This window comes from Equus asinus, chromosome 30, assembly GCF_041296235.1.
Source record: "Equus asinus isolate D_3611 breed Donkey chromosome 30, EquAss-T2T_v2, whole genome shotgun sequence".
Lineage (NCBI taxonomy): Eukaryota > Metazoa > Chordata > Mammalia > Perissodactyla > Equidae > Equus > Equus asinus.
In genome coordinates this window covers 763,619-791,207 of record NC_091819.1, presented here as the reverse complement: position 1 = coordinate 791,207, position 27,589 = coordinate 763,619, and the positions used below count along the sequence as shown (strand labels likewise).

The 27,589-nt window shown below is 44.7% G+C and overlaps 1 protein-coding gene across 22 annotated transcripts in view; it reads left to right on the top strand.

Annotated features, from left to right (window-relative positions):
• PPP1R12B (protein phosphatase 1 regulatory subunit 12B) overlaps nucleotides 1–27,589 on the top strand; it is a 206,298-nt gene that overhangs the window by 84,020 nt on the left and 94,689 nt on the right. For 13 of the 22 annotated variants that reach the window (XM_070501531.1, XM_070501530.1, XM_070501536.1 and 10 more), the window contains 3 exons: nucleotides 73–198; nucleotides 2,601–2,783; nucleotides 6,089–6,271. In XM_070501531.1, coding sequence (XP_070357632.1) covers nucleotides 73–198; nucleotides 2,601–2,783; nucleotides 6,089–6,271 — 492 coding nt within the window. Of the gene's footprint in view, nucleotides 1–72; nucleotides 199–721; nucleotides 763–2,600; nucleotides 2,784–6,088; nucleotides 6,272–11,666; nucleotides 11,836–12,084; nucleotides 12,140–16,346; nucleotides 16,403–27,589 lie in introns of those variants that run through there. The other 9 variants (XM_070501534.1, XM_070501535.1, XM_070501540.1 and 6 more) reach the window with 7 other exon arrangements.

Genomic DNA, 27,589 nt, shown 5'->3' with positions numbered 1-27,589 from the left:
CTGTTTGCATTGTATCACAGACAAAAACTGTGGTAGGAATCAGTGTTTTGTTTTCCTTTCGTGCCTCTACAGAGAATCAGCTGTCAATCTAGTGAGGAGTGGTTCCTATGCCCGGCAGCTGTGGAGGGATGAAGCAAAGGGAAATGACACGCCCCAGACAATTGCTCCTTCCACCTACGTATCAACCTACTTGAAAAGGTACCAGGTCCTGAGGGCCAGGAGATGATTTTCCTTCGCTCTGGCCATGGCTATATGGGTAATAATTGCATGCCTTTTATATCCAATTGGCACTACAAAAATGAATCAAAAAGTGAATTACTTTTAGATCTCTTGGGAGTAACATCTTGACTAATTTTAAATTAAAATTATTTTCTTAACTGAATTAAAATAAGCTGATTCCAAATTCTCACCAGAAACAGATCTGAATTTATACTCCATCCTCTCAGTCCTGTTAAATCTTCAACCAGAAGTGACTTGTAGTAATCTCTGAGCAGGACTGAATTTGCATCACGCTTGCCCAGTGGCTAGCTCTCCCTTTTCTAAAACTGGAGTAGTTCTCATCTCAAGTTATATTTTTCCAGGGGAGGAAGGGAGGGACCCTGTAGGGTGGTGAGGGGTGGGACATGGGGACAGTTTTGTGTTGCATTGAACAAGTTTCATATTGAAGCCTGTTAATTTAGGGACTTGAGTTGTTTTTTTTTATGACTTTAATGGCCCTCAGATCCATCAAGATGTGAAACTCGCAAGTGTGGTGCAGAGAAGGTACATGGGTTTCCCTCCCCTTTTCTCATCTGTACCCCTTTTCTGCAGTTATTTTCTTTGCCGTGTACCAGCCAGCAGGCAAAGCACCTTTTGCCAGAGCCGTTAAGCTATAAAATACTCTAATTCATATTTTGATTTGAACTTTGCTGCTGATGTGGAAGAATCTGATTCTCATTGCTTCCTTTGAATTCTTTCTTCACTCTCCCTTCCTTGACCCTCCAGCTGCCTCTTTCTGCCATAGCCCTCCTCATTAGAATTTTAGATGGTTGGGTGGCTACCCTAGAAACTGGCATTGGCCACAGACTGTGTGTTTGGGATTAAAACTTATTTCCACACAATTTGGAAGAATCTTGTCAACTAGTTAATGTCAGAACATGGGAACTAGTTAGCTATAAAACAAACTGCCTTTTAATGTTCTTCAGTTCTGCAGCTGCATCTTGTCAGAAAGGAGTCAGCTTTGAAAGTATACAAGGATATACAAGTTCAGGGATCTCACTGAAGCTTCATATGCAAGCTCAGTGTTCTTGGCTTGATGAGGCCAGCACGTGTCTGTCTTGAAAGCTAAGGTCTTAGTCTCTCATGATTACTCCTTATGGTTGGATCCAAGACCAAGAAAACTTTCCTAAGAAAGTAATATTCTAGATCTAAAGAGAAAGCTGACATCTAGTTTTCAGGCATGTTGTTATTTAGTGGTGGGGTTGTTGATTTTCACTATCCACATGGTCAGCAGGTGGGTTGAGTGAGTGGCAGTGGTCTGGTGGGTGTGGTTTGGCGTCATGGTGGTGAGCAGGGCAGAGAGACTGCCTCTGGTGAGGGTGGAAGCGTGCCTGATCCTGTGAGCACTCTACAAGACTCGCAGCTCGCTTCCTCCTTTAGATTTCAGAGCTCTCCTTCCAGAACCCTAAAGCACTTTTTGATTTCACAGAATCTTGTTTTATGATCCTTTCAGAAGGAAAGAATCGTATGCCATCACTATTTGAAGAAGAAAGTGTGCGTAGACCTTTGTCGTTCTCAGGCTGTGCCAGCCTCAGCACACTTCCATTGCCTAGTTCATCTCTCGTCTGTAGGCCAACAGACCTTTCATGTGACCCAGGAAAATGCGTCTTTTCCAAAGAAAGCTTCATAGCTCTTTTTAGTCACCCCCTCAAATGTCTCGTTATATTAGAGTCAAGAAGTTTTTTTCAAATTCTGACCCCAGAATTTTTTGCTGCAGTTGAGATGGTCCTTACGTATCTGCGGGTGAAACAGAGGAGTTGTCTTCTCTCGGCCATGCCGGTAGTGCTTTCTAGACTGGGACTCAAGTTCCCCAGAGGCCTTTTTGCTTTAGGCTAATGACCGTGGTTCTCAAACACAGTTTCTTCCACAGAGCTTCTTTACTCTTCTCCACTCTTTAGTTTTAAATCTTTTCTCCAGACCTCTCCGAATTCTCAGTCCTACTTCAGCTTCCGCAGTGTCACTTCTCTATCAAGTAGACATTGGGGGTTGCATGATTTTTTTGCCTTGGGGTTTGTGGGGAACTATGTTTTCTAATGAAATTATTCTATTTCCTATTATACTGCTCTCAGCCTCTGCTCTCTTCGTCTGTTCTACTCTTCTGCTTTCTCTTGATGCATATGGTCTCTCCTCCTTCACATTCCTTCACTCTGGTATGATTGACAGATGCCTGCTTGCTGCCAGTGGCCCAGCTCTAGCTGGAGTTGGTCCCTCCACTTCCCAGTTGTCATGCCCTCTCTGTGGTCTGCATTCCTTTAAGTGCACAATCTGGGTGGGAAGGTGGTGCTGGGAAACGGTGGGTGAGCAGCATGTCCTGAGGAAAGTGACTGTGTGCTGTTTTGCAGTGCGTCATTTGCTAGAAGTAGTGACCCCACAAGTCCCTACATTTCAGCCAGTCGCAATTCATCTCCTGCCACCTCACCCGTTACCATTGCTTCATCTACCTCTCGGGGCAGCAGGTGGCAGCCTGCCTCTTCCTGCCCTGCGCCAGTCAGTGCAGACACTTCTGCCTCCGCACACCATGGCAGGTAAGGCTGCGTGGGGCCACTTGAGTCACGTTCCTCAAAGCTTATGCCTCTGGATGCACACATGAGATTTGAGCCAAAGAGTTTGTCACTGTAGAAGCAAGTTTGCATTCCTGTGAAAATGTCCACCCTTTAGTGAGGGTGCTGTGCTTTGACTTGTATCAGCCACTCAACAGCTGCTTATTGAAAAACCGCAGCGTGTGTGTCTTTGAACTTGGTGTTTAGGCATCAACGTAACGTGACTGCTTTCGTCTCTCCATAGCCTTACCAGTTGCGATTACAATTTAAGGCTCATATGGTTGTGATAAATGACATATTAAAAATATCCCCATATTTCACTTAGGTTAATTTTCCAGTAATTATGAGTAGGAATCTCTTCTGTTTAGTCTTTGTGGAAGATGGCATGCAAACCTAGATCAGAAGGAAGCTAACTCTTGTTCCACAAGACTCCTGTAGCCTTGTGAACGTTCCCAGCCGTGGAGTGTGTTTTCCTGAAAACACATGGGAAGGAAGAGACGTGTGTTTGCCTGGGCTTTGTCCCTGGGACGCTGGCTCCTGGTTTCTGGTGCATTTGAGGGCAGCATGGCGGAGTGTCATTGTGAAAGTGCAGCGGCACTCCAGCTGTCGGCTTCACTGTGGGTTTTAGTCCTTTATGTCTGGTCAGAGACCTTTTTCTTTGTGGTATGGCACAGGGACTCCTTTTTTGGGTCTTGTTTCTACAACTGACACAAAGAAGATGAAAAACATGGATCATGATAATGTTGCTGCATGAGCACCTCTGATGGTGGCGCCTGATTGATGTTTGTCAGTTTACTAGATTTCTTTCCCTACAGTGAGTGGTGTCACTGATTGGGCCAGGGGGGATAACCTTATGCTGAACTGTTAATAATAATACTGTATAATTATGTAGAAATTTATTAGGTCCTCATAATAATCCATTTTCATGGACATGGTAAATATTATTCCCACAGATGAAGGAACCAAGAGACAGAGAGGTTACTTGATTAACTATTAAGAGCTAATAACAGTGGGGAAAAATAATAACTACCATTTGTTGAACCCTGTTGTGTACCAGGCTCAGGTTAGATACTGGACAAAAATTACATTGGGATCTGGTATAATAGTAATCCAAATAATAGGGCTTAAATATGATAAAGGTTTATTTTTTTCTCTCACTTAAGAACGTCCAGAATAGGCAGGGCTGGCACACAGCTCCAAAGTCAGTAAAGGATCCAGATTCCTTCTTTCTGTCTGCTTCACAGTCCTTAGATCATGGCTTCCATTTCCATGGGTGGTCTCATGGTCCAAAATAGCTGCTGGAGCTCTACCCATCATAGCTGCATTCTAAGCAGAAAGAAGGAGGAAAAGGGGAAATGCACGGAGGGAATGCTTCTGAAATGAGAATTTTCCCGAAAGCACTAGTTTTCTGCTATGTCTCATTGGCTGTCTCTGGCAGCCAGGGAGACTTTGGAAAATGTGGATGTTGAACTAGGTGCAGTGCTGCCCTTAATACACAGATTCTGTGGGTAAAGAAGAACAGGAAAATGAAAATGGGTTAGGCAACTAGCCGTCTCAGGCACACATATATTATTTCTAGTCTTAGAAAGAGCCCTCCAGTGTATGCGATTTTATTCTCATTTTACAGGTGAGGAAACTGAAACCAAAAAGTTAACCGTCTGTCCAAGGTCACACAGCTGGTGAGGAGCTGAAATGGGATTTGAACCTACGCGTGTCCATTTCAGAGCTCGTCTCATTATTTTGTTTCCACTGAGCCTATATTTTATTCCGGCGCATTACTAAGTGTTCTACATATATTATTTTATTTAATCATCACGAGACCCTGCATTTCACAGTATCGTTACCCGATTTTACAGACCAAGAGATCAGAGAGGTTCAGGTGGCTGAAACTCAGCCCCAGGAGGCTCCAGAGCCCTGGTGCCTGCTCTGGAGCTTTTCCTGTTCTGCTCCTAACAATCACTTGTAAATTACACCACATTTCAAATAGTGGTAAAGTCCTATTCTATGATTTAATAAAATAAACTCCTTAGCATTTCTACAACATAAGAAATTGCAAAGACCAAAATATGTTATTAATCTAAAAAGAATTTCAAGTAAGATTTTAATAATTTTTTATAGCTTTGTTTCTGGCTAATTTTATTAGTACTTCCTATAGATACCTTGTAAGTCTAAGGAATTATTTACCTTTTTTTAAATTAAAAAGTGAATATAAAATTTCACCTTTTTTCGCGTCATTAATTGCTTCTGGAGAAGTGGCTGTGTTTTTTAGATACCGCTTCAGACTGTTCTATTTTTATATTTGCATCTATGTACCTTATTTAGATTTTTATGATCTGATCATTTTTTTCAAACTTATTCTAATAATGTGATTATTTAAAAGTGAGCTTAAAGCTACTTTTAAGCATTACTGGTAATTGTGAGGAGGTAAAAAAAACCAGATTTTTAACATTTGTTATTTTCATTGTTTTTCCCATCTCTGTGAGTATCAATTTTGGATCTCTGTTACCCCAGCAACAAGCTGTGACATCACAAATGATAGCTTTTGGGTGGAGAGCCAATGGTTGCTCTCAACTCTTTGTTAAGAAACAAAGATCTTGTTTTCATGTAAATGAGTTTAATTATACAGCTTGCTGTTGGAAAGTCTGTAGTTAAGGTTGCATATAGAATCCTGTTAGTTTGTGTTTCAGTTTCTCATTCGTGCAGTTATGCTATAGGCAGTCAGGCATTCGATTAAATGGAAGGAGCAGTTGCTGAGCCAGGTGAGGGAGAGCTAGCCGTGCTGGGGTGGTGGAGTGTCCATCACAGGTCTCTGCGTAATCCGGGAGGATGGCCGTCCAGTGCAGGCTGAGCACCACCGCAGAGACTCTCCCTGCCCAGCAGTAAGGGGCAGGGAGACCAATCCCGTAAGTGACGCGAGTGTCGTGTTCGTGTTGGCCGTGCCTCTGTGCATGTGTGGAGGCCAGATGGTACTCAGGACGCATCTAAAGCACTCTTGCATATGTCTGTCACCCTCCCGCCTTGTGCCATAGCTAATTTTAAAAAATTTTTTTAATCTGGCAAAAAAATGATTTTAGAAAACATAACTTCTCAGGCAGAGGATATCAGACTGAATATAATCATATCGTTCTAAGATTTAAGAGCTCAGAATTTTTAAAAAGAAATCAACAAACAAAGTCTGAGCCAGAAGCTCCTCCAGTTCAGCCTCTTTCGAGCCCTCTGTCCCTGAGCTGGTGCTTCGTTGTGTAGCATCCTGACCATTCTCTTTCTGCTTTTGTCTTTTCTGGTTTCAGGACTCCTTACAAATCCCAGGCTGACTCAACAGCAGAGAAAACAGCAGACAGCATCTCTTCTAGCACCCCGCTCTGCGTGATCACCAACCGCCCTCCACCCAGCACTGCCAATGGGGTCACAACTGCCACCCTGCTCTCCACTCCTGGAACAGACTCCTCTGCAGAAGCCAGGGACAGGAGGAGGTATGCGCAGCACCCATCTCCTCTGTGGGCTTCTGCGTTGAGGTCGGCGGTAAGGGAGTGGGTGTGCAGTCTTTTCTCAATCTCAAATAATGAAAGCAGATCTCTGTATTACACTCTGGGATGTATACTTTGCCTCTGGGAGACGCTTGGTGGAGAACTTAATTGTATCTGATTTATTTAACGTAGATTCTTACTCTATTATGGATATAGGCATATCTTTTTTTTATTTGTCTCATACGAAAGATCAGTGTCAGGCATTATTTCCCCATTCTGTGTTGGAGAACCTGAGCACAGAGAAGGATCTCTGGTTTTGTTCCGGTCGTCCATGATGACTTCTCTGGCAGCAGAGAAAAGCAATAGTATGGTAAAACGCTTGGAGAAATAGTGCTAGGATATAAAGTTTTAATTAATTTGAGAATAATACTAGAAAAGGAAATGAATAGTATATAATGATATGGTAGAAGCAGAGAAAAGCAATAGTATGATAAAACGCTTGGAGAAATAGTGCTAGGATATAAAGTTTTAATTAATTTGAGAATAATACTAGAAAAGGAAATGAATGGTATATAATGATATGGTAGAAGGACAGTAACTGGCTACTCTGCATTTCTTTAGAGAAAAATTATGAGGCAGCAGTCCTGGATTGACATAGGAGAGATTTAAGGCAGAAGCTTAGAAGAACTTTTCGATTGTCAGGATTAAGAGACCTTGGAAGATGTGACAAAGGAGAATGGGCCACTTACTCCCACTGAGAGAAGTGTAAAAGATAGAAGGCACTCCTTCTGGGAGTTTCAGATCTACTTAGAGACTGAGCCCCTAATTATCCTTTTTTTAAGAGTAGAAAAAGAGGTGAAATTTTATCAAAATTTAAATTTCAGTTTAACTTCATTTTACCGTGAATATCCAAAGGAAGGAGGTTTTTATTTGTGAGTGTATATATGTGTGGTGAGTCAAGAAATCCTATAACCTACAAGATACGAGTTAAACTCTTTAGATGTTTATTATAAAGACAGCTCTAAAACAACACATTTGGAGAAGAAATAGAGGGGAGATGCTAAGTGAGTTGAAAACTAGTGTTTTTCTTCTTCCTTTCTTTTCTTTCCTTCGTTTTTTAAAAATTTCTTTACATAAAAGTTGAAGAAAATCAATTTTCTGGGCTAACAGGTTGCAGAGCCAAAAGTAGTCATCTTTTAATTGGCTTCCAGCCAAGGAAGTTTTAGTAAATCAATCTTGGATGTTTAATACCTATTTATTTAACAGCTCGATGTAATTTAGATACTATTAGTTTCATCTAGAAACTAAATGCAAAAATAATCTTTCATTACCTGAAAAAAACTCGCTTTAAAAAATATTTCTGAGCTAAGACAAGTAGAATGAGTTAGATTCATCATTAAGATCATGTTCCCTGAAAGGATGGCTAAATCAGGTTCTTTGTCAGCTGCATTATTAAATACTTAGTTGCACGAGCCATTACGTAGAGAAACCTAGAGAGAGGTCCCTGTCTTCTGGGAATTCATAACCTATGATCAATCACATAGCACCTCCTACAGATTTTGATTTTGCTCTATTCACTCCACAGATGTTTATTGAGTGCCTGCTACATTCCACATCTTATAACTAGGATGTATTTCCTCAAGGAAGGGCAAGTATAAGAATGAAAGAATTAAGTCAAGATGTTAATGAATAATAATATGAACGTGGTATATCAAGATGAGTGCATTTTAGGGGCTGCCCCGTGGCCGAGTGGTTAAGTTCACGTGCTCCGCTTCAGCAGCCCAGGGTTTCACTGGTTCAGATCCTGGGCACAGACGTAGCACCACTCATCAAGCCATGCTGAGGCAGTGTCCCACATGCCACAACTGGAAGCACCCACAACTAAAAATACACAACTGTGTACTGGGGGGCTTTGGGGAGAAAAAGGAAAAATAAAATCTTAAAAACAAAAAAGATAAGTGCATTTTTGGGATGGCACAAGATAATAGGGAGATATTAGGTGTTTGTTAGATAATAAATAATATTTTTTAGATAATGAAATAAACAGGGAAATGGCACAAGATCAGTAAATAGGAAGATCCTAAATGAGGAGCTCTTGGGCTCTGTCACTTGCGATGTACTGGTATTCGTTCTTTTCAAAATATTTGTTGAGCACCTGCCGTTGCCAAGTACTATGGTAAATCCAGATGATATAGCAGGGAACCCGGCAAATGTGGTCTCAGCCCTGGGAAATGTCTGTGCTGGTAAAGAAAAACAAACGTTGAACAAAGTGCACTTGTGCTGCATGCTCTGCAGAGGCGGTCTGAGTTGTTAGGACAGTGCTACAGAAGATCTTCCTGTGCTGCAGAAGTTTTCCCTTCTCCTGCGGATCAGAGAAGCTTTTCCTGAGAGTGTGGTGCTCAGTGCTACAAACAGTAGCTCGGTGAGAGAAGGGGATGAGTGTTCCTGCAGAAGATCTGGCTGTGGAAAAGATGCTGAGGCGGGAAGGTGCTCAGTCCTTCGTGGAAACTGAGAGAAGACGTGTGACTGGAGTGCAGTGAGTCAGGAAGAAGAAGTCTAAGATGATGCCCGTGGAGTCGGAGGGGGCTGTAGAATGCCACGTCTTACAGCTAGTGGTGAGGATTGGGAATTTGTATGCTAAGAACCGTGATGAGCCACTGGGAGAATTTTTTTGAACAGCTTTGTAGAGAGATAATTCACGTGCCATATAATTTACCCGTTTAAAGTGTACAGTTCAGTAGGTTTTAGTATATTCATAGATATGGTAACCATCACCAAAATCAATTTTAGACCATTTTCACCACCATAAAAAGAAATCCCATGCTCTTTAGCTGTCGCCCCCGGCCCCCATCTGTGCATTCCCCTTAAACTTAAGTGCTGGGGCCGGCCCCGTGGCTGAGTGGTTAAGTTCGTGCACGTTCTGCTTTGGGGGCCTGGGGTTTCACTGGTTCGGATCCTGGGCGTGGACATTGCACCGCTCATCAGGCCATGCTGAGGTGGCATCCCACATGCCACAACTAGGAGGACCCACAACTAAAAAAAATATACAACTATGTACTGAGGGGATTTGGGGAGAAAAAAACAGGAAAAAAAAAAAAGAAGATTGGCAAAAGTTGTTAGCTCAGGTGCCAATATTTAAAAAAAACAAAACTTAAGTACTGATCTATTGTCTGTTTCTGTAGAGTTGCCTATTCTGGTCATTTCATAGAAATGGAATCAATATGTGGTCTTTTGTGACTGGCTTCTTTCAGTAGCCTGATGCTGTCGAGGTTCATCCATGTTGTCACGTGTGTCAGTACTTTATTCTTTTTTACGGCCAAGTACTATTCATTGTGTGGATACTCTGCGTTTTGTTTGCCATTCATCAGTTGGTAGACATTTGGGTTGTTTCCCTCTTTGGCTATTATGCATAATGTTACTATAAACATTCATGCACAAGTTTTTATGTGGACATATGTTTTCCTTTCTCTTGGGTATATACGTAGGAGTAGAATTGCTGGGTCATATGCCAATAGAAGATTTCAAGCAAAAAATAACATAATCTGACATATTTTTTAAAATTCTGGCTTTTAAACTCTGGTTGCAGTATTGCACATGAATTGGACAGGGGAAGAATGGACAAGAATGGATGTGAGATGACCGTTAAGGAGAGCACTACAGAAGAAAGGTACATGAGAGAGAACAGTGGCTTGCCCTGAGGTGGTAGTAGGAGAGATGGAGAAAAGTGAATGGGCTCAAAATGTATTCGGGAGAATGGTTTCAGCAGCATGGTATGTGGACTTTGTAAGGACCCTTTTCCCATTATAAACATAGGGAAATATAGTTGAGTTAGAAATATGAAAGGGACTCCCAGGTTACAAAATGAAGAGAACCCAAAGCCAGAGGGTTCAAGTGGCCTAGGCTTGGTATGAGACCTGTGTGGTGGACCTTAGGGTCCGGAGGCTCAGACCTGAATGCCGTGCCCTGGTGTAGGAAGCGTGGCTTTGATGACTAGCCTGGGAGCTCTAACCGAGAACCTATAGAAAGCTAGAATTCTCAGAGGGCTGCCCAATTCATGGAAAGGTGCTTTGCCCATGGCCCAGAGAAGTGTCAAGGAAGGGGGTCTATCCAAGGGTCTGGGCAGAGACAGAAAAATCTTTGTGGAAAATTTTTAATACCCGTATAATTTGGAAATTCCAAGCCAAGAATTTAACATGGACACTAGGTCTATACTCTTGAAACCCTGAGACCGTGGCACAAGGAAATTCAGAAGCACCTTGAAGAAACATATGTATGACCCAGGTGTAAGGGACCCAGGAAAACATTCCCTACCAAAGACGTCCTCCCACAGAACGTGGCACAGCCTGAAGGAAGCGATGACCCTGAGGTGCTCCCACAGAACATGGCACAGCCTGAAGGAAGCGATGACCCTGAGGTGCTCCCACAGAACATGGCACAGCCTGAAGGAAGCGATGACCCTGAGGTGCTCCCACAGAACGTGGCACAGCCTGAAGGAAGCGATGACCCTGAGGTGCTCCCACAGAACGTGGCACAGCCTGAAGGAAGCGATGACCCTGAGGTGCTCCCACAGAACGTGGCACAGCCTGAAGGAAGCGATGACCCTGAGGTGCTCCCACAGAACGTGGCACAGCCTGAAGGAAGCGATGACCCTGAGGTGCTCCCACAGAACGTGGCACAGCCTGAAGGAAGCGATGACCCTGAGGTGCTCCCACAGAACGTGGCACAGCCTGAAGGAAGCGATGACCCTGAGGTGCTCCCACAGAACGTGGCACAGCCTGAAGGAAGCGATGACCCTGAGGTGCTCCCACAGAACGTGGCACAGCCTGAAGGAAGCGATGACCCTGAGGTGCTCCCACAGAACGTGGCACAGCCTGAAGGAAGCGATGACCCTGAGGTGCTCCCACAGAACGTGGCACACCCTGAAGGAAGCAATGACCCTGAGGAGATGAGGTTCTGAGAGACTCAGTGGTGCAGCCCACCGTGTAACAGAATCTTTGAATGCAGAACAGAAGCCTCAGACTGTTTCAATTGGGAACAATAATTAGAACTGACCAGTTGTGCTAAAGGCAGACTCATCTATAGAAACAGGTCATTGAATCAGGAGTGGTTCTTAAGACCAAGGGATTTTGCAAACAGTACAGTGTTATATGTATACAGAGTCCTGCTTAAACAGGAACCCACATATATAAAGCATCTAACAACTGTTTATTGAGAGACTGCCATGCGCCAGACACAGAGGTATTAAGGACACAAGGTCAAAGAATAACATCTTTCCTGCCCTTGAGGAGCTTAAGTGTGTCTATTGTGGGAAGGCAAACAAGCAAATCAGATATTCCAGGAGAGTTGTTAAGTGCTGTGATAAAGGTGTGTTCAGATTGCCGAGTGGCACAGAGGAGGGGTTGTAAACCAGCCGAGCAGGGTGACAGAGGGGGTGTGCCAGAGGAGGGGAGAGGAGCTGGGTATGGAAAGGCAACTGGAAGTTAACTCTGAGGAGAAATAGGAGGATGGTATTTTATAGGGAGCACGAGAAATTCAAGGAATGAGTTCCATATGCCTGAAGCTGGGAGAAGGTAAGGCCAGTGTAGCATTTCTGAAAGTGTCTTGTGTGAAATAGATGAAGGGAAAAAAAGCAATTTTTGCCAGATGGATTTATGAAACAACAAGTTAGGCAAAGTTAAACAGGATTACTCAAAAGCTTTCTCAGGATCATTCCTCTCCAGGGTTGAGGGTGGAGGGTGGGGCGTGGGGGGTTAGAATTTGCAGCATTTTCCACATTTCTGTGTCCATCAAATAGTTTTGTTTTGTTTTGTTTTTCACAGAAACCCAAGACTGGTATTCCACTGGGTATACTTTGGAAGTTGTGGAGCTAGAGAGGTAGGCAGGAACCAAATCATGTAGATTATTATCTGTACTGTGCTGAGAACTTGAGCTTCTGTTCTCAAAGCTATGGAATACCACCCAAGTATTTTCAGCTGGGGAATGACTTGATCAAATGAAACATATCATTTAAGCCTTTACAGAATTAGAGCCATTTAGTTTCTCCCTCTAGACAAACATAAGCTGAAAGAAGAAAAAATCACATGTTTTGAAAACAGCTAAATTTTCCTCCTGAAAGAGCATGCTGGGTGCTAATTCTTCTCTTGAAGCTGCAGCTTTCTCTGTAATCAGCTCATTGTGGAAGCGTTTTGGCTCCTGCTGGGAAACCATGATGGAGGCCTGAAGCCTGCATTCACAGGTCCAGTTGGAAACAATTAGTGAGCACTGGGATAAATGGTGCTTTAAAACTGGCCACAGCAAGACTTGACCAATGGAAAAGTCACCTCTCAGAAATAGCCTCCATTTGCAGTGTAATGGCGCGAGGACGAGGACGTGGTTTTGCCGTTGGACCTGCACAGCTGGCTTTCCTTTTCTAAGAATGTGTTGTTCTGAGAGGGGATAGGTGGGCACATCCCAGGGCGCCAGCAATCAGTCTCGGCTCTCCATCCCGTGGTAACAGTTCTCTACTCGGTTTGTTAACTACAGATGTATTGTTAAATAGACAGAGCTAGACACAAAAGGATACATGATGATACCAAACAATAATAATAAACATGGCAATGTTAACACTGGATTTTTCTGTAGGGTTATGGGTAATTTTTATTTTCTGTTTTAGTTTTTTCTGTATTTTCCAAAGTTCCAGAGTGATAAAGTGTTACCATTATAATGGGAGCGAGTAGGGGGAGCAGGAGAGCTTGAAAACATCAACTCCAAGGACGGCTCTCTCTCTCATGGCCTTCTGAAGTCTGTGAAGGTGGCCATGGTCATGGAAGCGTGAACACCATAGTCGAGAGATGCAAGGTTTGCAGGATTCTAGACAGTTTCTGATTTTGCTACGTAAGCTCAGGTAGGACTTCTGAAACAGCTTATTACTTTTAAGAAGGGCACGATCTTAGATTTACAGAGTTCCTTTTCTTTTTTTCCCCCCTCAAAAGCTCAGGTGTGCTCGAATGTCTTCTCTTTGCATGACGAAAGGGGACAGGAGCAATGCTCCCTGTTTACAGGTGGAAATGCTGAGGGGTCTCCTATCGTCACACCTGGAGTCAGAGGCACAGGGATCTTCACTCAAGCCTCGTTTTCCTCCTCACTGAACTCACTAAGCATTTCTTATGAATTTAAGAAGAACGGTTTTGGTTCAGGGGCCAGTCCCTCTTAATGTGCAGCTGGAATGTGGCAGTCTCCGCCCCATAGCCCTCGAATCACTGCCGTCCGTCTGTCCGTCTTTGGGCCGCTCCTGAGGCTGCAGAAACCTACGGGGTCGGCAATGGTGAAGGGGTTGACGGGCTGCAGACGGCGGATAGAAATGGCAAGTGGCAAGCAGCTGGTGGATGGCTCTGCAGGGCTGTCGGGGCCAGGCAGCAGCTGTCACAATAGAGCCGCAGTTGGGTTGACTTTCCAAAGCTCCAAGGTTTCCTTAGCAACAAAATGTAAACAGTTCCCTCAGCTAATATTAGAGTCTGATAGTGTCTGCCTTTGATCCTCTTGCTCTGTTTCTCCTCCAGCTTTTTCCCTCTCCCCCAGCCCCACGCCTGAATTTTACATCTGTTTTATGAGTGCCTATTCTTTATAGAAATGACTAAAATAGTTTTTTTCCACAAGAAACTAAAATTTGTCTGTCTTTCCCCAAATAGCCCACACGCGACTCTGCTTTGCTTGGTCAGGATGTGGTCAGTACTGGCTGAGTGGTATATGCCTCACTTAGCGACCTTGAATCCCTTGGGGTCTTTACAAGCCAGGTAGTTGTTCCTGCTAATGTGAAGCTGTCATAAAATTAATTTGGCCTCATCCTTGGAATGTTAGAAATTTAAACTATGTAATTAAACTCTGAGTCATGGATTTTTGGGGTTTTTTGGTGTGGAAGATGGGCCCTGAGCTAACATCTCTGCCAATCTTCCTCTGTTTTGCTCGTGGGATGCCACCCCAGCATGGCTTGATGAGCAGTGTAGGTCCGCACCTGGGATCCAGACTGGTGAACCTCAGCTGCTGAAGCAGAGCACTCGAACCTGACCACTGTGCCACCAGGCTGGCTCCCGAGTCATGTTTTTTAAACATCATTTGGCTCACCTCTCTGTCTCCAAGCTAAAGACAGGCAGCTGTCAATTCAAAAAGGTAGTCTACAAGACAGAGTCCACAGCTTCCTCCAGTCTCTCAGTTTTGGTTCTAAAATGAGTACTTTCTGGGGCCAGCCCAGTGGTGCAGAGGTTAAGTGCTCACGTTCTGCTTTGGCAGCCTGTGGTTCGCCGGTTCGGATCCCGGATGCCGACATGGCACCACTTGGCACACCATGCTGTGGTAGGCATCCCACATATAACACGGATATTAGCACAGGGCCAGTCTTCCTCAGCAAAAAGAGGAGGATTGGCAATAGTTAGCTCAGGGCTATTCTTCCTAAAAAAAAAAAAAATGAGTATTTTCTTTTCCTATTCCTATCTAAAAGACTGCAGCAGTGCTGAACTTAGCAAGTTTTTCTCTACTGATAGAAATAGTTCTCTCTCTTCCTAACTATTAATATTGAATAGGAAGAGAGAGAAATGTATATGGCAGTAGGTTGCCGTTCTGGAGGCTTCTGGGTTGCTTATGTGGTTAGTCACTTGTTAGCTTATGAGCTTACACGGATTATGCTTAGTATGGTTCCTCTCCTGCCTAAGTTAGCGAGGGCAGTTTCCATACTGTGCACTATGGATATTGGGTATTGTTGATTGTAGGGTGAACCTTGTTCACATTTCATCTCTCTGAATTCAGGGTGTCTTATTGCTAGTTGTCATTCCTGCACACGACTGAATTTGGTCATAGGTATTCCTCTTGTTACTTCCACTGAGTTATGTGTGTTGCTGGTACAAAGTATGTCTAAGTAAGTTTAGAAGATGCCTTTCAATAACTATTAAATTACGGATGAAAAGGTAATAAAAAAGCCTGTGTGATTGGCACTGTTTTGTCTTTCTTGGGGTGAATAAAGCTGTGATGCATCTTGAAGCTGATGGTGTTTTAGATTTGCTCCAGTGTAGTACCGTTTAGCCAGTGAGTGTGCTGCTGTTGGTCTATACTTAAAAACATGGAGTGGGAAGTGACTGCTAATGCATATGGCATTTCTTTTTGGGGTGAAGAAAATGTTTTAAAATTGATTGTGGTGGTGATTGCGTAACTGTGAATACACTAAAAACCACTGAGTGGTATACTCGAATGGGTATGTGAGCTATATCTCAATAAAGCTGTTTAAAAACACCACTGGTACCCTTTAGCGCCTCTGAACAGTTCTAGGAAAGACCTGGGTGATGCCTGCTCAGAGTTACTACAGTAAGATTTAAGGGCCCTGAATGTAAAGTCTGTTATCTTTTTCCTGTATTTCTGTTGCTAAACACGACTTGAGCCTCGAACTCACTTCATTTTCCAGAGACAGTGGCATTTGTCACACAGTTCCACAGCACACCACCTATCAGTTCAGAAGTGGGGGCCTAAAAAGTTTGCCCTCCCCCTCAGGACACACGCAGGAAGCCGTTCCCTGATGCAGCAGAGCCTCTGCTGGTTCTGTCCAGTCCCCAGCCACTTCAGAGTGAAGTGAGCAGTCACCCAGCGCCTGCTCCTCACAGCTCTTATCAGCCATGTGCTACAGTTAATCTCCTTCTGATACAGTGGTTCTTTTTTCAGAGCTGAGAGTATTGGTGACATGTGGGAGGGACCAAAATTTTGTGCCTCCACTCAACCCCCCCTCCTCTTCTGCTGGTTGATGTTCCCATGTTAGAAAAAGACAGTGGCTCATAATAATCTCGTAAAATGAGCTCTAGTGTTTACTAGGGGAGAACAGCCGGAGGAGTGACCACCTGTTGGTGGAAAATTGGGCTTCTGGGAAAGCTCTGTGCAGGTGTGTGGCAAGGTGTGTCTGAGGAGCTTGACCTCTCTCACCTGGAATGATCTGAGCTGGCAGTGGGAGTTTCTTGGCGTTCCTGGTTTTGTGGAAATCCCAGGCACAGGAAGTTGATCTTTGCGTCTGGGGAATTGAGATAAGCCTCTGTCCTGTTTGCTAGCACCCTCTGTGTTTGGGCGCTCACTCTGGTGTGCTGAGTTGAGACATCAGCGAGTTCTGGGCATGGAACAGCAGAAGCAGTAGGTGAAATTTCTTTGCTTGACAGCTTTGACGTCCTGGATGCGTGTTTCCACTCTGAGTCCTCTTCTCTTGCTGCTGGTTCTGGGGGAAACGGGCTGGGTTGCACACATTGTTTTGGTGGTGGTGTGGATGCTGAGACTAAGATGTCGTGTTCAGAATAACTGGTTTGGAAGTTCTTTGGTGTTTCTTCATTCCTAATGAATTTAAACATGTGCACTGACTTAAGGATCCCACCCAAGAGGTTAGGGCCGCAGAGGACAATTAAGAATTTCAAGAAGTAAGAACATGCTTCTCTTTTTAAGAGGAAACTGATATTGGTAAAATTATTCTTAAGTTGGATGGTAGTACACAGGTAATGGTTGTATTCTTTATATCTTTTGTCTCTTAAATGTTACATAATATTTAAGTTAAAGAAGAAATCATTGGATGTTTAGGGCAGTTGCAGAGAGAAGCTGGTTTAGGTAGCTGAAGGGGTAGATTGCTTCTTGAGTTGGCCTTTGAACAGGAGCTTATAAAATGAAGGGACTGGTTCACTGAGGTCGGGGTAGAAGCCGTTTCCTAATGACAAACTACAATCAGACTGAATCTTAGTGAAAGTGAACGTTTTCCCATCCCTGTAAACTGAGACGTTTCCTCATTGCTCTCGTATGCCCACAGGACCAGTTTCTAGACAAAATTCAGAATCACGCTGTGTTGGGCAGGGTAGACACTCCTGCTGAAGGGTCCCATGCCCACTGGACTCTCGGGACTCGGCCTGTCCAGAGCGACACTGTCTTCCCTCCCCCCTCCTCGCTGCTCTTCTGTGCGGGTTCCGCATCTTTGGTAACTGCGTCCCTCTGTGTGCTCAGGTGGCTCAGACGCTTCCAGAACGTGTTCCACTGGAGCCCCCTCTGTTCCTGCCCAGCCTGCTTTCCAGAACGGCCTCCGTCCCCGTCTGTCGAACAGAGCCCACCCTCCCAGAAGAACTCCTGCAGGTTGGCTGCCTGCTCCCCCAGCCCCAGGCTGAAACCGGTGTTCTCTCCTCAGGGTTCTTAGGACTGGTTTAACCAGCTAGACTGCGCTGTCTCTCTTAGTCACGACATCATGAGCTTCTAGAAGGTGCTTTGTGGTTAGGCTTTCTCCACACCACAGGGCCTAATACGTAGTAGGCGTTGGTTAAATGTTCATGGAATAAAGTTGTTTCTCCAGCGAAAATGTGGGAATCCTCTGTGCCCAGAAGATGGCAGCAGAGGAACGGCCATTGATCTCCTTGGCGTAATGCTCCCGAGACCCTCCCATGTTTGGATAATGTTGCGGATAAGCATATCTTCCCATCCCATTAAGTGTTCTAACGCAGGCAGGTCAGGTGTTTTTGGCGCGTGGAGGCCTTTGTGGACTTCCACTCTGCTGCTGCTTCACGCGAGAGCTGCCGGCACAGGTGAAAAGCCACCTGGGTTGCAAGGCAGGAGGCCTGGTTTCCTCTTCAGCCAAGCACACAATTGATGCCTTCACAGGAAGCCATTTAACTTCGTTAGTCTCAGTTTTTGAATTGGTTATCAGTGGAGTTGGGAGATCTGTAGGTAGTACTGGATTCTAAAATCACAGGGTTCTAAGTCTTCAACGACTGTCTGTTTACATGCTCAGTATTGTGCTAAGAACTGTGTGTCCAGTGAGAAGGGGATACACCCTAGGCTGTGCCCTCAAGACGGGGGCCACACATACACACGCAGTAAACCACGAGTGTGGACAAAGGAGCGGCACATCCTGAGTGCACTTGTGCTTGGGTGGGTCTGTTATCGGATCAGAGAGGGAGGTGACTGACTCAGCATGCAGTGGGGAGAAAGGGCCTCTTGTGCCAGCAGAGGTGGAATTGAGTTGGTTTTCAGACACGTGGAAGGTTTACATGGGGTAAGAGAGTTAATATTTTTCAAAGCTTATTCTATGCCAGCACCCTCCTAGATGCGTTTAATCCTCATAACTTTGTGAGATAAGTAATAGTATTGTCTTAATACCTACAAGAAAATGAAGGCTCAAAGAGATCACAGAACCTGCCCCCAGGTGCAGAGCCAGTCAAGGGCAAAGCCGGATTCAAAATCACGTCAAAGCCCGTGCGTGCTCCTCTGTGCCACTGAGCAGACGTGTCCGAGGGGCCAGTCCTTGTCGGGCTGTTCTCTACCATAAAGTAGCAGCGTGAGCATGGGGGCTAGGATCTCTTGATGTTTCTTTGAAAGGAAGATAAAACTTCTGGGAAATGCCTGTTTGTCCTAGGAGATACCACTTCTGAAAACAAAGAAAACTGAAAACTTTCTGTTCTCTCTGAAATCTAAATGGGAATTAAGGGTTTCTGAAAACCAAATGAGCAGTTGTCTTGTAGGTGAACTGGCTCGTTCAGTATTTTGTGAGGAGGTTGGGTCTGAGAAGTTTACCTCTGGAGAAGTCCAGAGCCATGGCAGGCGTATTTCTATTACAAGAAGTTTTTAAAAATTGGAATTGGCTGACAGGAGTTACCTGTGTGATGCATTGTTTCTGTTCTTCTTTAAACAATTTTTTTCCCTCTTCCTCAGTCTCTTAGTTAACCCTGGGTGGTATACTGACCCAGCTCCATAATTTGTATCCTCTGAGGACGTCTTAGTCTTCTAACCTGAAAAAGGGAGATAGAATGTGATTCGTGATTCTTGTGCATTTGTGCTGAAAATTGCTCACTGCTCATTGACATGGAAATAAAATATAGTAATAGCCCCAGGATCCTTCAAAAACTAAATTCCTTTTTTCTTTTTAAGATTGGCCCCTAGACTAACATTTGTTGCTAATCTTTTCTCTTCTTCTTCTTCTCCCCAAAGCCCCCAGTAAATAGTTGTATATTCTAGTTGTAGGTCCCTCTGGTTGTGCTATGAAATTCCTTTTTAATGAAGCTTACAGTGTTTAAAAGAACACTTGGCACAAACAATCCATAAATAACAGGAAACAGAACTGCAAGCTTAGCTGTAACTATGACAGAAATACACCTGCAAAGAAGGTTTATTTGTCCTTGATGGGTGCTTGTCTTTCCCATCTGAGTGGAACCCACCTTTGGCGCTGCACTGCCCTGTAGGAGTACCATCTCCTACTCTTCCTTCGCCATTGCTCTAATTTCACTTCATCCGCTTCTAGCCGTCTGTTCACTCTTACGAAAACCTATTAAAATAGAAATCCTGTCCCTCACACCTATCCAGGGAAATTGCTCTGGCGAAGGGCTCCGTGGTGTTCCCAATGATCAGATTCCTCGGTCACTCATCCTCCGCCTTGACCCCAGGGCAGTACTCATCAAGGATGACCACTGCCTTCTTAAATCTTTATGCGACCGTGAACTCGGTGACCCCCTTCTTTCCTGGCTCACTTCTGCGCTGTCTGATTGCTCTGTCTTTGTGTCCCTGTTAGCCCTTTTTCTCTTGCAAACATCTTAACTTCTGTTGCTCAGGCTTCCTTCTTTTCTCTTCCCATGACTCTCCCCAGCTGATCTTACCCCTCCATTTGCTTCAGCTGTCACTCGCATCTCTTTCCAGCCCAGACTTCTCTGCTGAGCTTCATAATAATACTACGTGGAAAGGGCCTACACCCAACAGAGCCTGACTTCTGAGCCACCCATAAGTACAGGCGCTTCTGGCCATTGTTTTCCTTTCCCCCTTGTTTCTTCATCTGTTTCAAGTATTGTTACAGGTGTGTATTTCTTTGAGTTCTCAAGTCCTCTTTAGAAAGAGGGTAAACAAATCAAACCGCTCCCTTCCCTCTGACCCAGAAAAGCTAGAAAGGGAGAGAGAAGTCTATTTGTTCTCATGTAGTTTTACAAATCTTTGTTCATGGTCCTTCGTAAGTGTCTCCCAATTGAGAAAGTTGGTAGTCGAACTAGAAACGACCTTCTTTGCTCCTCACTAGGTCCTGGCTGTCTTTATCAAGAACCTTCAGCTCCTTCCTCTCCATCTGTACTGCCCTCTGTTAACTCAGGCCTCCAGCTGGGCCCGAGCCTTGTCTCCCCTGCCCCGCCCACCAGCATACCCTCTGCAGGGCTGCATTAGCCATCTTTCCAAAATGCAGATCTGATCAACTCCCTCTTCTGCTTGACGTCCAAGAATGGCACCCCAGAAATGTTGAGTGCCTGGTTTTCTAGGAGGCCTCTTCCCATTTTCTTTAGATTCTGCTCAGACCACCTCCCCTGTGGCGTTTTATTCCTATCCAGAGCATGATTTCCTAGGACATTTTTTATCTTTATTTTAATTATCACTGGTTTATATATACAACTTCTCCACGAGATCCTGCTGGAGATCAGGCTGCTTCTTCATGTTGATGTGAAGTATCTGGGACAGGTCAAAACATGTAAGATGGGAAAATGGTTGGTGAATGGAGTGAAAAAAATGAACACACTATTGACCAAATTTTTAAAATAGTAAATAAACAAATGCATAGGTAGTTAGGGCCAATCCCAAGACAGAAGTGTAATAACCGAGACTCTGAATTTCGTCCATAAGCTCAGTTCAGGTCAGTAGTCCTTTTGGAGCAGCTAATGATGCAGGCTGGGCATAGTGCTGCATGTTGGTGATGTAATGACAAAGACGGCCGCCTTCCCGGAACTTAGAGACTGGTGCTTAGCAAAGGGTAGAATTTGAGGGGGTTGATTTCACCGGGTCTTCAGCTCATTTTGTTATAATCTTAGTGTAGTGGCTGACACCTGATTTAGGGCTGAGGCAATTGTGGGTTTACATGTTACTTTTTAGTGTTAATGAAAGAGGCAATGTGTTCCTTCAAGAGTGAGTTGTAAAGCTTTTTCTGCCATTAAAAAAATTCCTCTTATTTCAATAAAAAAAAAAAATTCCCCTTAGCCTGGAGTTGGGGGGAGTTTGGCTACAAAGGGGCACGAGAGAATTTTGGGTGGTGATGGAATCGCTCTGTATCTTGATTGTGGCGATGGTTACGGGACTGTAGGCATTTGTCAGATCTCATAGACTTGTGTGCTATGAAGGGCCAGTTTACCGTGTATAAACTACACGTCAAGAAACCTGGCTTTTGAGGAGTGCCACTGAGTCTTACCTGAAGGAATTCGAGTCGCCTGAAGAGTGGGGTGATGGGTAGGAAAGATGATAGTCTGTTTTATAGGCCTTCTCGGAAGGTAATTTCATTTAGGCCCCCTCAGCGGGTCTTCCGTTCTAGACCCCTCCCTCCTTCACCTGAGCTTCGGGAAAGTCTGCAAGTCCCTGAACTTGTTAGCAGGATTGTGTTATACGCATGTGCTGCTTTCTGAGAGGGAGACAGTTTTCATCTGACTGTTCGGGTAGGTTGGTGGTCGGTAAGGGCTGACCACCCGTGTGGGAACTCCCACTTCCCAGGCCCCTTTCTTTCCTAGGAGGAAAGGGGGGCCAGTTCTGCTGGGGCAGAGCAGAGGTGTCCGCGGTGCCCCGTCTCGGCCCTGAGAGCCCCTGTGCTCACACAGCCCTGTCCCAATGCTCTGCTCTCATAGGCTAGCGCCCGTCCCTCCTCACCAGCCTGGGTCTCGACTCCCCCTGTCCCTGCCCAAGGCTGGCCCAAGGGCGTGTCCATGTCCTGCCGGCTAACTTACTTCAGTACTCACATAGCCTGGAGAGCACTGCCTTCCGTACCGCTGCCCGCGGTGCCGTGAGTTCTCTTCTAGTGTGGTGTATCAACATATCTCTGTATGTAGATCTTGCTGCCTGGAGCAGTCCTTTGAATATTAGTGATCATTTTTAAAGCTAAAAGCTCTTTAAGTTCTCGGAGCTGGCCTGGCGGCACAGTGGTTAAGTTTGTGCGCTCCACTTTGGCAGCCTGGGGTTTGCAGGATCAGATCCCAAGCGCAGACCTAGCACCACTCGTCAAGCCACGCTGTGGCAGCATCCCACACAAAATAGAGGAAGACTAGCACAGATTTTTGCTCAGGGTCAGTCTTCCTCAAGCAAAAAGAGAAAGATTGGCAAGAGATGTTAGCTCAGAGCCAGTCTTCCTCATGCAAAAAATAAAAAGTTTATAAACTTTTCCCCAATATGCATATCTTAAGTAGAAAATAAGAGTTATCCATGATCTCACCATTCAGCAATATCCCTGCTGACATCTTTGTATGTTGTATTTATTTGAGATCATGGTGTATATACATTTTTCTTTTAAAAATATTATTAAATATTACAAACATCTGATATATCAATTTTCTGTCTCGATCAAATCCTAGTATTTTGCTACATTGGCTTCAATTTTTCTTTAAATAAAATGTTAAAAATATAGTTTAAGCCCGTGTGTGTTGCCTTGGTCTCACCCCCTTGGTGCCCTCCCTGGGAGAAGTCACTGTCCTGAGTCCGGCATGAGCGTTTTCCAATTTCTGTTAGTTCGTATCACCTCGTGTGTACACGTATATGATGCTTTTACGTTTTTATTCTCTACAGAAATTGTATCATTCTGTGCACACCCTTCCGAAACCTACTCTTCTCACTTAGCATTCTGTTCCTTCATTGTAGTCCATTGTGTGAATAGACCGGTTTTGTTTTTTTCCTGTTTAAATGACATTTGGGTCATTTCCTCTTTTCTTCCTTTTTTGCTAGTACTAATTGTGCTGTTGTGCACATTCTTGTTCATGTTTCCTTGTTTAGATGTGAAGCGTTCTCAAGGGTGTTCATTTCCAGACGGAGTTTCTGAACCTGGAGCGTGAGAGCGTCTTCGTCGAGAACGCCAGACTGCTGTCTGGTTCCCTCTCGCCTGCCATGTGTGAGAGTCTGGTTCTCAGCAATTGAGGTCATCATTGCTAACGCCAGAGATCTTTGTGTTTGCAAATCTTAGGAAGATGAAGTGGTTTCTCCTAATTTGCATTTCATGATTACTAGCAAAACTGAGCATTTTCTCTTATGTTCGTAGACTTTTCAGGTTTCCTGTTTTGTAAATTCCCTGATTATATGCGTTGCTGATTTTTTTCTGTTGGTCTTTGGTCCTTTTTTTAAAAAAATTGGTAGAAGTTCTTTACCCATTCTAGATACTAATACTTTGCAGTTATGTCTCTGTAGTCGTTTTTAGTTTGTCTTCTAATGTCTATATAGTATTCTATCGTATGTATGTTCCCTAATTTATTTCACCATTCCCCCTATTGTTTGAGATTTGGGTTATTTCCATGAAGATTTTGTGTATTGACGTCCTTGGATTTTCCCATTTTAAAACCCATCCAGTGGTGGTGCTGAGTTTGGCCTGGTCTGTTTTGTAGCAGTGAGGAGTATGTGAGACAGTTGGCCAGATCCAGTTGGTGCAGCCTGGGGTATGGAATAAAGCAGCGCTCACTGGCCTTCTTGGTGCTTGAATCTGCCCTGCTTGGCATTAGGGACACCTGCTCTGACCAATGAAGGAACTGTGGAGTGGCCTACATAAGGAAAGCGTCGTCATTTGTGGAAGTGGCTTTGGCACTCCAGGCTGGAGTGCTTTTACTGGAACAAGCGTTCAGAGGTGCAAGAATTCGAGATGGTATAGTGCGAACTAAGGTGGTCACGTTGTCTCTAAAGCAGGAGTCCTCGGAGCCGTGGCTGCTGCTGTGTACCTTGGAGTCTAGAGCAAGGTCAGCAGCCTTTTCTTTAAGGGGCAGACCATGGATGTCTTAGGCCTCGTGGGCCGGATGGTTTCTGTTGCAGCTTCTCTGTTCTGCCGCTGTGGCACGGTGAGCAGCAGGCTCATCCCGCTCATCTCTGGACTGTCCGTGATGGCTTGGGTGCCACAGCAGGTGCTGAGTGGCCTTGCAAAGCTGAAAGATTTACCCCTGGCCCTTTACAGGAAGAGTTTGCAAGCCTCTGCAAACTCAGCTCTACTGATATTTTGGGCCCGATAGTTAATTCTTTGTCATTGCCCCTGGGGGGCCAGATTGTCCCCTGTTGAGAACTACTGGCCTGAGCCTCCAGTGAGGCGGTCTTCAAGCTTACCTGGGGGGACGCAGCACCTAGGATCGCCCAAGGGCAGATGAAATAATATCCAGAGGAGAATGCTGCGGGTCTCCCTGCCTCCTCCCTGCCCTCCCTGGGAAATGAGAAGTAGCATTGATTGGTTTGGGACGGTGTATAAAATATGCATCTAATGGAATGGTATTTTGGAAACTGTTAGCAGCATTGGCTCTGCTGAACCCCAAGATTCTGCCTTCCTTCCCTCTTCTCCTCCCCTTCCTTCTCCTCCTCTTAGTAACAGCTTCTTAGCCCGTTCCCAGCTTTGCCTGGGGCTTGCTGGATAGCAGCGGTGCCTTTCCTAGTGTCCGAGGGAGCCCAGGTGCTGAGCCTGCAGCCTTCCCCAGCAGCCACTTACCTTTCGTGCTCGTCGTCTCCACACACCTCTGACCTTCATTCTGCCATGCAGGCCTGGGCAAGGAGGTAACAGTGTGTTTCTTGGAGCTCCCTTTGTCGGAGGGGCCAGAGAGAGGGAGGGTGGTGCCGCGGAAGGCCTGTACGGGCAGCAGGGTGTAAATGCCGCAGTTAGGAGAAAAGTAGCTTGGAGTGTGCTCTGTCTGGGAGCTTGCTCCTATTGCTGTATCTGTAAATGTCTTAAAGGTGGGAGCCCCAGCACTACGTCATACAACTTAAAACCACATATAAAATGCAGAATTACTGTAATAATGCCTCTGAGAAGCATAGAAGAAAAAGGAGAACTTTAAGAAGAAAATAAAAGCAATTGCTTTTGAACTTAGCTGGCTAACAAACTGCATTCTGTTAGGTTTGGGTTCTGTGAGCTGGATCTGGTTTTCAGGGTTGAGGAGAGGGCTTGATGATAATGTCTCAATGGGTTTCTCTGGACTCCTGGAGCTGTGCCATCCAATATGGTAGCCAGTAGCCACGTGTGGCTATTTAGATTTAAATTAATTAAAAATTAAATCAAATTGAAAATTCAGTTCCTCCGTCACACTGCGCATTTTAAGTCCTCAGGAGCCACGTGTGACTAGTGACCTCCAGACTGGCCGTGCAGATGTGCGACTTCCCACTATCATACAGAGTTCCACTGCACTGGACTAAAGACAGTGGCCCGTGGAATACAGGAAATTCAGTATTTGACCAGAGCCAGTGAATGGTCATGTTAGTGAGAAGACTTGGAGGCCATTTGTCCAGAGTCAGCATGAGTATGGACTCACTGCGGACTAAAGCTAGATGGAACCTTAACAACTAGGGCCTCACTCCTTTATTTTGTAAGCAAAGAAATTAAGGTCCCGGGAGATTAAATGATTCTCTTAAGGTCAAACAAGTAGCTAATGGCAGAACTGACACTAGAACCCAGGGACATGTTCTTTCCACTGTGGCACAGTGTTAGCATCCCATATCCAGTTAGAAATAGCAAGGAAAATTTGAACTGAAACCTGCCTGATCAGGAGGCCCTGGCAGCTGTGGGGTCCGCTCTGTCCTCTGAAGGAGAGGGCAGCCCCACAGGACCTCTCACAGGTAGGTTGTTCCTTGTTGCCGTATAGTGTGTTGATGGCAGCCTCTGGAAGTGTGAAGTCATCCTTTCCCGAGATAGAGTGTTGACTATGGCATACTTTTGGGAAACATCAGGGATGCTAGGAGAAGTTAATACAAGACCTCCTTATTCGCTAATTCCTGATATTGCTAGATGTAGAAAGAAAAAGCAGTGCATCGCTCCACATAGTTAGGGTACCAGGGTGCTGAGTGGAAGAAACAGTTGTGCTGTGGGATAAGAAAAGCTATACCAGAAGTAAGAGACCACATGGATGGTTCCCTTTTGGTCTATGACTGAACCACACTGTGACCTTGGGTAAGTATTTTAATGTTTCCTTGGCCATTGATCGACTTGTCTGTAAAATAGGAGTAATTTTATTATCTCCACATGAAGTCTTGGAATTAGATCACATGACTTCTTGAGGTCATGAAGTTTTACTCATAGGTCTGTGGTTCTGTCGTTCCTCTAAGTGTCCCCCTCCCCTGTAGCTATCCATATATGCTTCCATTGATCGACTTGTCTGTAAAATAGGAGTAATTTTATTATCTCCACATGAAGTCTTGGAATTAGATCACATGACTTCTTGAGGTCATGAAGTTTTACCCATAGGTCTGTGGTTCTGTCGTTCCTCTAAGTGTGCCCCTCCCCTGTAGCTATCCATATATGCTTCCAGGTTGGTATCAAAGAAGTTCTTTTTGGCCTCTCTGAAATACCTTTGTTTGGATGTCCTTCTACATAGGATGTAGTCCACGCAATGACAGCTGTCTTATAAGACCATTAGATAACTTGTGATTAATGGCCACAGCATCCTGAGGGCTGTGAAGGACATGTGCTCAGCTTGGTCCTTCCCTGTTTGAAGCTGACTGTTTAAGTCCTCTCCCCTCTTCAGCACAGATTTCAGATGTAGGACTCCTTAACAGCTGTTTCAGGAACCAACGTCCTACTGGTGGATTCCAGATGAAAATTTTATTCTCCCACATTCTAGGGAAGACAACTTTGTTCTAGTCTTGGAAATCCTGGCTATTTCTCTTTCATTCTTCTACTTAAAGTAGTTTTATTTTACTTAGCTAGCCCTTTGAACCTTCATGGAAAATGTTTTCAAGGGAATTAAGACCTCTTCCAAATGAATTATCCATTCCCAGTAAAATAGTGAAGGGGAACTCCTTGACTAGACTTGATGGGGTGGATATTAAGGCACACCCAGCCTTGCTGTGCGTTAGTGTGGTGATGAAGATCCTGCACTTGGAGGAGGAGGGTGTGGTGGCATAGCACTTGCCACGCTGCGCTGAGACTTGCTGTGTGCGGGGCGGTGGTTTCAGTGTTGTGTGTGGGCTTTCTCGTAGAGTCCCCCTCGTCCGTGTCCATTACGGCTGTTAGCCGCTTCATTCGGTGGGAACTTGGGCTGAGAGGGCTTCGATGCTTCACCCAAGATCATTGAGCAAGGAGGTCGGGGAGCCAGGGTCCAAACCCAGGCAATCTGATTCCCATGCCAGGGTACTTTATCACTACACTGCACTTGTCAGAAGGTATTTTAAGGCTTTTATTATTATTTATTGTGACTTTCTTGGTGCTCACTGCTCACTTGCGAGGCGTTTTGCATGCCTTCTTAAGACAAAAGTACTCCATCTGTAGCAGGTAAAGGGGCTATGAACTTTAGAGGCAGCAAACAAGTTATTTTTATGTGGTCATGCATAGTTCTCCATAATTATTTGAATTCCACTGGTTGTGTAACCTCAAAGTCATAGCAAATACAAAGAAAAATGCTTCCT